General features: G+C 43.0%; 1 protein-coding gene across 1 annotated transcript in view; it reads left to right on the top strand.

The window, feature by feature from the left end:
• The window catches only part of hspg2 (heparan sulfate proteoglycan 2), a 95,435-nt gene that overhangs the window by 42,797 nt on the left and 40,192 nt on the right, over positions 1 to 12,446 (top strand). The window contains exons 4-29 of the mRNA XM_053318211.1: positions 1,656 to 1,768; positions 1,954 to 2,012; positions 2,299 to 2,471; positions 3,513 to 3,642; positions 3,799 to 4,007; positions 4,090 to 4,209; positions 4,319 to 4,450; positions 4,860 to 5,004; positions 5,702 to 5,859; positions 5,971 to 6,111; positions 6,221 to 6,384; positions 6,465 to 6,644; positions 6,818 to 7,014; positions 7,404 to 7,551; positions 7,744 to 7,871; positions 8,143 to 8,229; positions 8,493 to 8,551; positions 8,831 to 8,892; positions 9,063 to 9,203; positions 9,419 to 9,592; positions 9,902 to 10,081; positions 10,178 to 10,296; positions 10,472 to 10,583; positions 11,309 to 11,422; positions 11,609 to 11,736; positions 11,938 to 12,024. Coding sequence (XP_053174186.1) covers positions 1,656 to 1,768; positions 1,954 to 2,012; positions 2,299 to 2,471; positions 3,513 to 3,642; positions 3,799 to 4,007; positions 4,090 to 4,209; positions 4,319 to 4,450; positions 4,860 to 5,004; positions 5,702 to 5,859; positions 5,971 to 6,111; positions 6,221 to 6,384; positions 6,465 to 6,644; positions 6,818 to 7,014; positions 7,404 to 7,551; positions 7,744 to 7,871; positions 8,143 to 8,229; positions 8,493 to 8,551; positions 8,831 to 8,892; positions 9,063 to 9,203; positions 9,419 to 9,592; positions 9,902 to 10,081; positions 10,178 to 10,296; positions 10,472 to 10,583; positions 11,309 to 11,422; positions 11,609 to 11,736; positions 11,938 to 12,024 — 3,460 coding nt within the window. The remainder of the gene's footprint in view (positions 1 to 1,655; positions 1,769 to 1,953; positions 2,013 to 2,298; positions 2,472 to 3,512; positions 3,643 to 3,798; positions 4,008 to 4,089; positions 4,210 to 4,318; positions 4,451 to 4,859; positions 5,005 to 5,701; positions 5,860 to 5,970; positions 6,112 to 6,220; positions 6,385 to 6,464; positions 6,645 to 6,817; positions 7,015 to 7,403; positions 7,552 to 7,743; positions 7,872 to 8,142; positions 8,230 to 8,492; positions 8,552 to 8,830; positions 8,893 to 9,062; positions 9,204 to 9,418; positions 9,593 to 9,901; positions 10,082 to 10,177; positions 10,297 to 10,471; positions 10,584 to 11,308; positions 11,423 to 11,608; positions 11,737 to 11,937; positions 12,025 to 12,446) is intronic.

A 12,446-nucleotide genomic window follows, 5' to 3' on the forward strand; every position in this document is an offset into this window, starting at 1 on the left:
ATTTAATCTGCCCTTGTTGATGCGTGAGAGTTTTCTTTAATGATTTACTTTTATGATTAGACATGCTGCTTTCGCTAAGTGTAAGCGTTTCCATGGTGAACTGTGCCTTTGCAATACAGCGGACTGGAAAGACTGTAGCGTGTTGAGAGCCCCAATTTCTCCAGCGGTCTCTGTTGTATGATTGTAGAGATAATTGTTATTATTGTCTGTATATTTCTTAGTATTTCCAGTTGTTTATTTGGTTAGTTGTGAGTCAGTAATTTGTGCCTGATTAAAAAAAGAAAATGAAGTTGAGCAGCACTGGATTGCAGATCATCATCTCTGTTCTCTGCTATGTCCACATTTTAGAAAATATCATTAATATTTTCCTCATTAATGATGTGTTATTTCACCACCCGCACTACTTTTTATGACCCCAACTGCCCGATCCACAGATTAACCGTGGTGCCTACCGATATAACTGCAATCTGTACAATGGTGTGCATCACTACTGTCTATGTACATGCTATGTTTGATAGGTGTTCAAGTCTTAGATTAGAACAAAAGAAGAAGACCTATATATTGAAATCGTGTAAATATATGCTTTAGCTAATACACTCACACACAGCCAGGCTAGCATTATGTTTTGGTTAACCAGCACAACATATTTGCAAGGCCCTGCCAGCAAGCTATTTGGGATGTTGGGATAGATGGACCATTACCTTGGGAACATTTCAGGTCTCGCATGGAGTAGCCTGACAGTGATAGTAGCTTTAATAACAGACCTGCTCCGTTGTATTGATAAGAAGGGTCTATCTTCAGTTTTCAGATCTACATGACACACCCACGTTAGCACATCGCACACCGACTTTAGTACATGACACATGCACTACACTACGCAACAACCTCCCTCATGCATAAACCTAACCTACAGTATGTGGGTGTGTCGTATAGATAGACAGACAGATCTACTTGGTTCAGTTTATTTCCAAAGTAGTTTAAAATAAATAACTAAATAAAATAAAAAATATAGCCCCAGAGGCATCCCACGTTTATCCCAAACACATTTTCTGTGGACAATGGGATGCTTAAGTCTTGAGCCCTGATTGAGTAGGTTTCCGACAGTGCACTCATTGCTGTTTTTCCGACAAAGGGGCTTTATCAGTATCTGTCTTATGTTTTTTGTGAGTATGCCGAGAATGCATCTCCTTGTCCATTTCCACAGAAAGACCCAGTTGGAGAGGAAGACATGCTGTGATACTGTAATTTCATGGTTATATTTGAGTATGTGGGGGCAGAGACTGCCTTTTTCAGCGTGTGCCTCTTGTTAGGGCCTATGTGTGGTGCAACACTGCAGTTGTTGGTTTTGGTGGAGACCCAACCACAATTGAGATATGGAAATAGACGCCATAATTTGTATGTGGCTCTTATATAAGCCGCAGTCATGCTCTTCAGTTTTTCTTTCTCAAACATTTCACCAAAGGCTTTCCTTGGAAAAATAATTCCCGAACAGTATTATATTGTCTTTAATAGACTTTACAGCTTACTGTACTGCCTGAATAAGGCTTATAATCACTAAATTCTGCAACAGATGGACATTAATGCTGAGCCTGTGGTTGTTGTCAGTTATTGTGTGGTTTAGCTGACAGATTCTCCTCCCTTCTCTGTGTTTCTAGTTTATTATTACAGAGCTCTCGTCAACTTCACCGACTCCCTGGTTTACGGCCCTGAGCTTGAAGACATCTTCTCTCCAGCCTTTATTGAGATCTCTGAAGCAGTGGTGGACACGGTACGTTCTTTCCTCATATGATAAAGCCTACTGAGTGGTGGTCATGTACAGTATATTATAAAACTACCATATAAGGTTCATGCATGTGATTTATGACTTTGTTGATTTAAGCATGTGTGACCTTTTGTCTGAGAGTAAGGCTCAGGCTTGTTTCCACCTAACCGAGTCTGGTTTTCCCTCCACAGCTGGAGTCAGAGTACAACAGGATTCCAGGTGTGCAGACAGTCAGCGTGGTCCTCATTAAGTAAGAACACAAATCCTTTAAATCACACTTTGTGTCACCCAAAGTATAGATACCATGCAGCTGTGTGTCGCTGCCTGGGTGTCTAACCCTGGCCAGGTGATATTTCTTTCTCTCTTTCCAAACTGCACAAAGCCAACAGTGTAGGCCTGTAGTCAGCAATTCATCAAGACTGTAGTGAGCAATTCCTCCAAAGAGAAACCTTACCTCTGAAGAACTTTCCGGTATAACCCTCTGCAGTACACTCCACACACACTGTGGTCTCACTGGCCTTTCTTGCTCCTTGCAGGAAGGTGATAAGAGAGGATGGCGTGGATGTATTCGTGGAGTTGGATGTGGGTTCTGACTACAACAGCAATGAAGAGCAGATCTACAGCGTGCTGTACAATGTGGTGAAGGAGGGAGCCATCGCTTCCTACGTGACATCAGTCCAGGGCTTTCAGTTCAGACAGCTTGGGGAAGGTAAGGCCTCAGGGACCTTAGCAACAGTATGTAACACAGTCATGAGGTGACTGACTCTTTTACACATTAATTTGCTGTAAGTTGACAGCAAATTATGTTCCACCAGAGGGGTAGGCGGTGTCATTAACCTTTCCCTCTGGTTTTGTAGCTCTACCTGTGCCTCCAGTGGAGCCTATAGCAGTGCCAGGTTTGTACTGTGTCATGCGTGCTGCATAATGAGCCGACTGTACTGTAGAAACTGTAGGATGATTGTAGTGCCTTTTAGAAAGAACAGTCGAGCAGTTCCTTTGTCATGATGTTGGAATTTTACAATGATCTTTACTTTGACTTTGAAGTACAAGTAATGGTCATGTGGTTTAAAGAATGTTTTGCATGGAAGCACCAAAGTAAAGTAGACCTCTGAGTATGGCCCCTCAAGTTCAGTAGTGCACAGTGAATAAGAAGGATCTTTGCATGGCATGAGTTTGATTAGGAATACTGCTGTTTACTGCACCACCAGCTCTGTATACAGGCATGGTCACTGATAAAGCATAATGGCAATTTTATGTTCATGTACTTCACTTCATATAATAGGGTTCTGTCTATCTATGTAGTCTGCCTGTCTTTCATCTAGTATCTATGGCTGTCTGTAGTCGGTCTTTCTATCTGGTCTTTCTGCCTGAACGTCTATATATCACTTTGTCTATCTACCTTTTGATCTATCTGCGTCTTTTTATCTAGCTACCCTATCTGTTTATATATCAGGTTACAGAATTTACACCCGGCAGAACATTTTGTGCAAAACAAATATAAAAAAAATGTTTGAATAATCCCTTGAAAATTGTGAAGAAAGATAGTCTTCACAACATGCCTGAGATGCACTCGCTGTAGTTATCTGATAGCTGAGGGGCTCAGGATGCTGTTGTTTTTCCACATCACTATTTTTATGTGTGCTGTGATATGACATTAGTGTAGTGTGTTGGCTGTACTGTAGTCTTGGCTTGCATGTCTTTGATCCCTCTACACATCGCCCCCATCCTCCTCCATCTGCATCTCTTTTAGTCGCCCCCGGCATCAGACCTTGCATGCCAGATGAACACAGGTGTGGTGATGGGGCATGTATCCTGATGGAATACCTGTGTGACAACAGAGCAGACTGCAGAGACATGAGTGATGAGATCAACTGTGGTGAGTGGCCTCAGCTTGACTGACCGGCAGGTTGTAACATGGTCGGCTATAGCATGGAATAGTGGCTTGGTGATGTGTTGATATATTCACTTAGATTAACATCTGTACTTCCTGTAGAATCCAGTATCTCCAATTGCACAGCTGTTAGGTTTAACCAGAGATTTGTTTTAGATTTAAAACGGCCAATCGCTCCAGTCACCCCAACTCCTGGCACCACAACCACCACCAAGAAGCCCCCACGCCCACCTAGCATACCTGGACCCTGCAGAGTGGATCAAGCCACATGCCAGAGCGGAGAGTGTATCCCTCGAGACTACATCTGTGATGGAGAGAGGGATTGCTCGGATGGAAGCGACGAGTTCAGATGTGGTAAGTAATACAGCCTTGGTTATTTGCATATTGTCGAACATCAACATGCACTCTACTGTAATTATACTCTGGCTTTTTACAGGTACACCATCTCCCTGTGAACCTAACGAGTTCAAATGTAAAAACGGTCGCTGTGCCCTCAAACTTTGGCGCTGCGATGGAGACAATGACTGTGAGGATAACTCGGATGAAACAGACTGCCGTAAGTCTCATTTTATTTTGATTTAAACCCTTTCTTGAGCCTGAATTGACATTAATGTTTACGAGTGATTAAAAGCTGCTCTAAATCTCCATTTTTGTCCTTCCTGCAGCCACCAAGGGTCCTGGTGACAGGTGTGCTCCTGAGCAGTTTGAATGCCTGAGCGATCGCAGCTGCATCCCAGCTAGTTACCAGTGTGATGAAGAGCCAGACTGCCCTGACCGCTCCGATGAGTACGGCTGCAGTAAGTCTCACACCAACAGCTGTCCACTGCTCTTACCATCTTTCTTTCTCTCTCACGCTTATTTCACTCTTTTTCTGTTACACTTTTTTTTGCACTCGTCTCTCTCTGCTTCTTTGGCTCGTCTCTATAGTCACCCTCTGAGTTCCTTTGTATACTGTGACTAATTTGCTGTGAACCAGACTCTTTTCACACATGTGTTGACTGAGACACTGAGCTTTTTGTGAACTGTCCATTCCTGAGAACTGAAAGGGAATTGTCCGTCCATAGCAGCAAATTATATTTCCTCTGACTTTGGGGCATTTATGAGATTCACTGGATCGGCAAATTCCAGTCACATGCCAACCTTCTTCCACATGTTCATTTATTATGTGGCTTAAACACCGTCACTCATTTTCTTGACACATTACAGGCCCTCCCTCTGTGACAAGCCCGCCAGAGGAGTCTGTTCAGGCAGCGCGGGGGTCAACGGTGACATTCACCTGTCAGGCTGTCGGAGTGCCAACACCCATCATCACCTGGAGACTTAACTGGGGACACATTCCCGTCAGTGGCAGGTGGGTTTGATGAGAAATTCTCCACACCTCATCAGTACTGTAATTAAATCTAACTCAGTAGACTAACAGCATTACAGATTATTCAGGGTTTAAAATAATACTGTCGAAATGATTTTGAATGCTCTGAATGTTTAAATATTAATTTGGTACTATTTTAGTGAAAACATGTGTTGCACTGTTTTGGAAAGCTGCCTCAAACAAAACATCTGCATCTGCTTAAAGCCAATCTCGCCTAATTGATCTGCAGCAGACCATGACGATTTGAAAATGACTGAATTTTCTTTCGTATACTACTCTCACCTGACATTCGATGAAGGTTTTTTTGAGACCACAGTCTTATGGTTGCCAGCTGTGTTAGATCAGCATCTCAATGCTGCCTCAAATCATATTTAAACCTGTGATTTTAATTACTGGCATATTTGTGGTGTAACTGCAGCTTTGCAATCATGACCTCTGCGAATAAAAAATATTTTCCTAAAGCTGTTTCATAATGTTGATTCTGGGTGTAACCTGCTGTGTGTGGTTAGGCACTTAAAGTTGATGAATTTGTACACAACTATATTTCTGGAAAAGGGAGAGACAGAAATAAGAGTCTTCCTCTGTAGTTGACATAGAGGCCAAATGAGAAAAGGGCGGGATAGTCTTGCTTACTATAAGAGATGAAGTGATGATTTGTGTTGTATCTCTGTGTTCTTAGGATCTCCATGACCAGTGAGAATGGGCGTGGCACCCTCATCATTCGTGACGTGAAGGAATCAGATCAGGGGGCATACACCTGTGAGGCCATCAATGCTAAAGGCCTAGTGTTTGGTATCCCTGACGGAGTGCTGACTCTCACATCGAATCCAAACCCAGGTACTGACCCTTCATGTTTTTTAACCACAGGTCAACAAACTATGAATGAATTATAGTTACAGTAAGATTATACATTGCCTTGTGTCTTTTTTCTCATCTTGTTCTCTCCAGGCAACTGTCCTGAGGGTCACTTCAGTGTGTCGGGTCGCTGTGTGCCCTGCTTCTGTGCTGGAATCACCAAGAACTGCAAGAGCACCGGCCGCTACCGCAACCAGATGAGTCTGCGTTTCAATGATGATGGAGACTACAAAGGCACTGAAACCATGAGGCTTATGATAACAGAGATAATATATTGCCAAATGGAAAAACCCTAACCGTAAGAGCACAAGCTGAATAAATCTTTTATGTTTCTGCCCTCCAGGAGTGAATGTCACTTACCCATCCAGGCCAGGCACTCCTCCTCTCTCCTCCACTCAGATCATCATCAACCCTGAGATGGAAGAATTCCAGCTTGTCGATCTGTCGCGTCGTTTCCTCAACCTTGACTCTTTTTGGACCTTGCCTCGCCAATTTCTTGGCAACAAGGTATAGAGGAAAATTCTTTACAGGCTAAATTTTATTTTACTTGTTACCACAAATGTGAAAATCATTCCATCTGTGTTTAGATCGACTCCTATGGAGGATCCCTGAAGTTTAAGGTGCGCTACATACTGGCCCGCGGTCTGACTGAGCCTGTGGAGAAGCCGGATGTCATGCTTGTTGGAAATGGACACAGGCTTGTGTACCGCAGAGGCAACGGCACCCCCGCCCGAGTGGTCAACCAGAAAGAGATCAAATTTACTGAAGTAGGTCTTTGGTTGAGAAAAGTTATTCAAACAAAAACAAGCAAAGAATTTGTAAAAGCCTGTGATCTAACATGTAATGGTTCGACAAAACAAACTTTCCTCACCTCAAAAATGATTAAATAATTTTGGAGCAAATATACATTGCTCAGTTTATCTGCTTATTATTGTTTTAGGAAAACTGGCAGCACTCCAATGGCCGGCCTGTGAGCCGCGAGGACATGTTGATGACACTGGCCAACTTGGACAGCATCAATATCCGCACCATTTATGACAACCACATGGTCAGCGTAGCACTCAGTGACGTCGTCATGGATATCACCTCCGTGGAGTTCAGCACCATGGGTCATGCTAAGAATGTTGAAGAGTGCAGGTAAGAAAAAAAAAACCCTCAAGTAAAGATCGGAGCATGATACTGAGGTTAAGTTGGAGAGCAGATCCTTACAAGCTGTCAGCTAGCAGTCTACAATAAAAGCAACTTGTTGAGACATGTTCAGTGTGTTTTATAGTGAAGACTGCTGAACAATAGTACAGAAACATCCATATATGCAAATTACAAAAATATATTTTAAACCCTTTCTACCTGTTTCCTGTCAGTATCTCCATTGTAAACTTCCTAAAACATTTTGACTGTTCTTCAGCTGTTCAGTCAGCTGTTTTTTCATTTACAAAATTAAGAAATCTGACTCTTCATAGTTTGTATTAAAACTGTTTGAACAGAATGAAACCCTGCTTGATAAAAATCATATTTATCATTCCCAGGTGTCCTCCCGGATACACAGGCCTGTCCTGTGAGATGTGTTCCTCTGGTTTTGAGCGTGTCCCCGGTGGCACCTATCTTGGCACCTGCGCCGGCTGTAACTGTAATGGACATGCCAGCGCCTGTGATCCCATCAGCGGACACTGTCTGGTAAAAAGCCATTCGTCTAATGGTGTTACCCACATGTGATCATTTTGATTATCTTGTCCTTTATAAGGGTATACCGCACATCACGTTTTTAATGTTAACTATTGAAGGAGGAAGCTTGTGAGTAATAAAAGATGTTTGTCTGCTTAAACTATTTTGAGTGAGAGAATGAGCAGTGTGTTCTCCCCGCCACAGAGCTGCCAGCACAACACAGAGGGCCCTCAGTGTGACAAGTGTCGCCCCGGTTACTTTGGTGACCCGAGCCGAGGTCGCCCCGATGACTGCAAACCCTGCCCCTGCCCGTACTACGAGACCTCACGCCGGTAAGGTCATAGACACCCACTCAGACCACACACACACACACACACACACACACACACACACACACACACACACACACAGAACACATCTACAGTACAGATAAGGGAACACACAAGGTTACCCACATCAAGGCATGGCTGGGAATGCAGTTTCACCCAGCTATTATTTAACCCCAAAGACTGAGCTCATTCAGATATTTGATTACTGGTTTATTCATTCAACATGCTACTCATTAACTCACTGCTGTAAATTTTAACCCATGGCTCTTTGTAGGTTCTCTGACACCTGCTTCCTGGACACTGACCAACAGCCAACATGTGATGCCTGCAGGCCCGGCTACACAGGAAGACGCTGTGAAAAGTGAGAAAAGTGAAATAGTTTAAATACTTTGAAGTGGTGATGGGGTTTATAAGAAGTGGTATCAATGTATTATGATTGGTGGTAATGATAAACGTAATCTTTATACTATATTATGTTATCGTGATGATTATTGATAATATAACTTACAAAACCTTATCTATGTTTTTGAAGAATGACGATTGATTGTAACAAGAATAAAGAGCCATAACAAATGCTTATGGTAACTTGGTCAATCATATCTCACATATACACATTTATTTCAGGTGTGCTTCTGGTTACCAGGGTAACCCCCTTCTGCCTAATGGAAAGTGTGTCCCTAACCGTGAGTATAGATTATTGAAAACCTCAGTTGCAGCCATAAAATCGACCGAAGGTTCACCTGGATTTTTTTTTACCTGTTGTGTACTTCAGTCATCCACAGATATGACCATGAGGGGGTCTTAACCCTGTGTAATGATTACCATCAGATTTTTCCCCCTGGTATTTCTTAAAGTAGACTGTAGTATGTGATCATGGTTCAGGTATGCAGAGTTGCTGGAACACTCCCAGGTGCACTTTCCTTCCTACATGTCATCATCTTTCCATTGCTCTCTCCTTGCAGTGAACTCCAAGTGTGATAACAGAGGAACTATCAACTCTAACAGCAGGCCATGCAGCTGCAAGGTATACATACACTATGGTCAAGTGCAAAGTGAAACATTGGGATTATATTATAACCATATATTGTTTCATAAAAATACGTTTTTCTGCTGTCATCTTCTATGAAAATGAAAAGCTTGACAGACAGATAGATGTGCAGCTGTTTTGAATATTTCTTTGTGTGTATGTGGCAGAACAACGTGGCAGGCGCTCAGTGTGACGAGTGTAAGGCTGGTTTCTTCCACCTGTCAGAGGCCAACCCTGATGGCTGTCTGCGTTGCTTCTGTATGGGCGTCACCAAACAGTGCGCCAGCTCCACTTGGAATAGAGATCAGGTACAGTAAGCTGTTGAGCTTTGAATGGTAGAGGGAGGGGTGAATATTTTTGGTGCTAAGGTTTGACTCACTGTTTGTGCAGTCATGCTGTATCAGCAAATCCTTTCAGATACTAAATGGTAAGATTCAGAATGCAAGCAGTGATTGGGCTGGAGTTTGAGCGAATGGAAATTTCAGTTCCCATCTCAGTCTGATAAACTGTTTGTGTCTCTCAGGTGCGGGGAGGCGTAAACGGGCAGCTCTTCTCCCTCTCCAACAGTGCCAACACTAAAACTATCTCTGAAGGCATCTCTCAGAGGGGCTCCTCTGAAGTTGTCTACCGCTCCTTTTCCAACATCCCCAACGACATCTACTATTGGGTCCTACCTGAGAGCTTCAGAGGAGATAAGGTGAGATTAAACAACAAAGTAGGGAGCAGGCTAGGGGAGAGAAAGAAAAAGTGTTAGTTGAGCTAGATTTCTCTGCCCTTTCTGTCCTAGTCAGTCATGCCCCAACATGTTAAGTGAAAAGGCTCCATTTATCCACAGTGTGAGCCTTCTTTGAATGTTTGGCTTAAATTCACAGTGAAGCCCAACATTCATCGACAACATCTTGTGACTTCCTCCACAGTATCATAGGGGTGAAATACCTTTCCACCATTCAACCTCTGAGATGAGTTTTGTTGTGATAAGCTTCCCTTTTCACCATGTTGCTTCCAGGTGACGGCCTATGGTGGAGAGCTTCGCTACACCGTTCGTTTTGAACCATCTCAGCGCTCACTGGTGATTGACGGTCAGCCAGATGTGGTTCTCCAGGGCAATGGCATCTTCCTTGAACACTACTCTCAGACCAAGGCCCTCCCTCGTGTCCCACAAACTGTCACTGTCACTTTCCGAGAGGTGTGTTTCATTGGTGATGGAGGGGTATTGTGTGGCTGAATCTGAGTCATTTGTCAATGTTAGCAGGCTAACTTTACTCTGCTTACCTCCTGGTAGTCTGCGTGGCGTCGTGCTGATGGGCAGCCGTGCACCCGTGAGCACCTCCTGATGGCTCTGGCTGATGTTACTGTCTTCATGATCAGGGCCACCTACGCAGACAACATGGCTGAGAGCAGGTATGATGAGGTTCTTCTGACAATACACATATCATTATACATATACCTCAATATATGACAAATAGGAATCACGTATACTCAATTTATCTATAATTACTTAAATATGATAAGTAGTAGTAGTATGGCAATTTTCTTATTCCACATGTGTATTTTGTGCTCTTCCTGTGTTAAACAGTATCTCAGACATCAGGATGGACGTTGCTGTTCCTCACTCCACTGGTAATGAACGTGCTCTGGAGGTGGAAGAGTGTGCCTGCCCACAGGGATACAGAGGACCTTCTTGCCAGGTACACAGATTTCAGACAAGTAGTTGAGCTTACTTTTAGTTCAACAGAAACACTTAATTTCAGGGCAGCAACTATTTATTGTTTTCACTATTAACCGGACAATAATTTTCTTGATTGATCAGTTAATCATTTATTTGATGAAAAAATTCAAAAACAATTCAGAAACATTGAAAAATGAAAGTGGTATAAAACAGAGTAAATCAGTAAATCTTACCATTTTGAGAAGCTGTAACTAGAGAATGTTTTCTGTTAATAGACTCAGTTAATTGACTAATTGTTTCAGCTCTAGTTAACTTAGGATCCACTTCCCTTTTTATGTTTTAATCTGCATCTCGTGATCTTCATCAGCAAATGGAGTACGCAATCCCCATGACATCTGAGCAAACCTCATAAACTGATAAAGACTTGAGATCTGGTTAAAAAGCTCATAAAAAAATTAGCTTGGACCTTCGCTTAAGATTTTTTATTTATTTATCACTTCAGTTTCCAAGGTCAAGAATGAACTTTCATTTCTAGTTTATTTTTAGTTTGAAGAGAGACACAAAAGTAAGGCGATCACAGATTTGCCCCAACTTGTTACGAATAGCACAATAACACGTCTAACTTTTTCCACTGCAGCCCTTGATGTTAATTGCAGTCTGTCTACCTACTGCAATGGAACAAAGACATATTCTTCATTGTCATCATTTGTTTCTCACCTGAGGTGTTTTTCTATGCTGTTGCAGGAGTGTGATGAAGGTTACACTCGCACAAGCTCTGGCCTTTACCTGGGCACTTGTGAAAGGTGCGACTGCAACGGGCACGCCAGCAGCTGTGACCCAGAGACCGGCAGGTGTCTGGTAGGTTTCATGCTACTCTTCCTTTCTCGCCAATGTTAAACCTGCTTTCATCTCTGCACTGGAATGTGCTAATGGTTACTTGGCGAATCTCAACATGTGGGCACACACTGTCATTCTTAAGTGCGGTATATTCAACTGTTCAGCAGATCTCACCTCCTCTTTATATTTTTGTGTCCTGACCAAAAGCTATGTCTCCATAACACCGCTGGGCCAAGGTGTGAACGCTGTCAGTCTGGTTTCTATGGAAATCCCGCCACAGGTGGTCCTCAGGCCTGCCAGCCCTGTCCCTGTCCTGGAACCACATCCAACAACCAGTGAGTTCATGTCTAAAAGTCTTTTCAATTTGAGCAAGTTTAGATCATAGGTGCATATTCTGTTCAGTGCCAGATTTGATTAAGTAACCTGTCTGCAGTGCAACAGCTGAAGAAACACTACTTAAATGCACCATAATAACAAGAGATAAAACTGTATGTTTTATTGCAATTGCATATTCATAAGATCTTCTGTTCACATAGATTCTCCCCAACCTGTTACCTGGAGCCAGACGGTCAGCCAACCTGTGACAACTGCCCCCCTGGATACACTGGTCGACGCTGTGAGAGGTACGTCCCCCTCCCCTCTTCCTTCTGCTTTTCCATTTCCTCTCTTCCTTCCTCTCACGGTCATCTGGATATTGCTCAGTGTTTGGGGTTACCGGGCCGGCAGGCAGCAAGGTTAGCAGGGGCTGGCACTAGCACCCACTGGTTTTATTCAGAGGAAAGGGATATAAGCATGTCTGTGGTTTTTTTTTTCATGGCAGCTGTGATTGAGCGGTGTCAATTGGGGGATGGGAGACGCAAATCGTTGCCACCCATTCTCTTAACGTACCTTTGACATTTTCTATTGTGTCTCTGCTGATGGATATTTTCTTGGATTTGTTGGTTTGCAAAATGTAAGGTCATTTATACTGTGGTAGAATTGTGTATCTTTGTTATAGGATTAGGGGCCTTTTGAGGTGCTGTGAATGTCATCACTCAGATTTCAT

The sequence above is a fragment of the Scomber japonicus genome, chromosome 4 (assembly GCF_027409825.1).
Source record: "Scomber japonicus isolate fScoJap1 chromosome 4, fScoJap1.pri, whole genome shotgun sequence".
Taxonomy (NCBI): domain Eukaryota; kingdom Metazoa; phylum Chordata; class Actinopteri; order Scombriformes; family Scombridae; genus Scomber; species Scomber japonicus.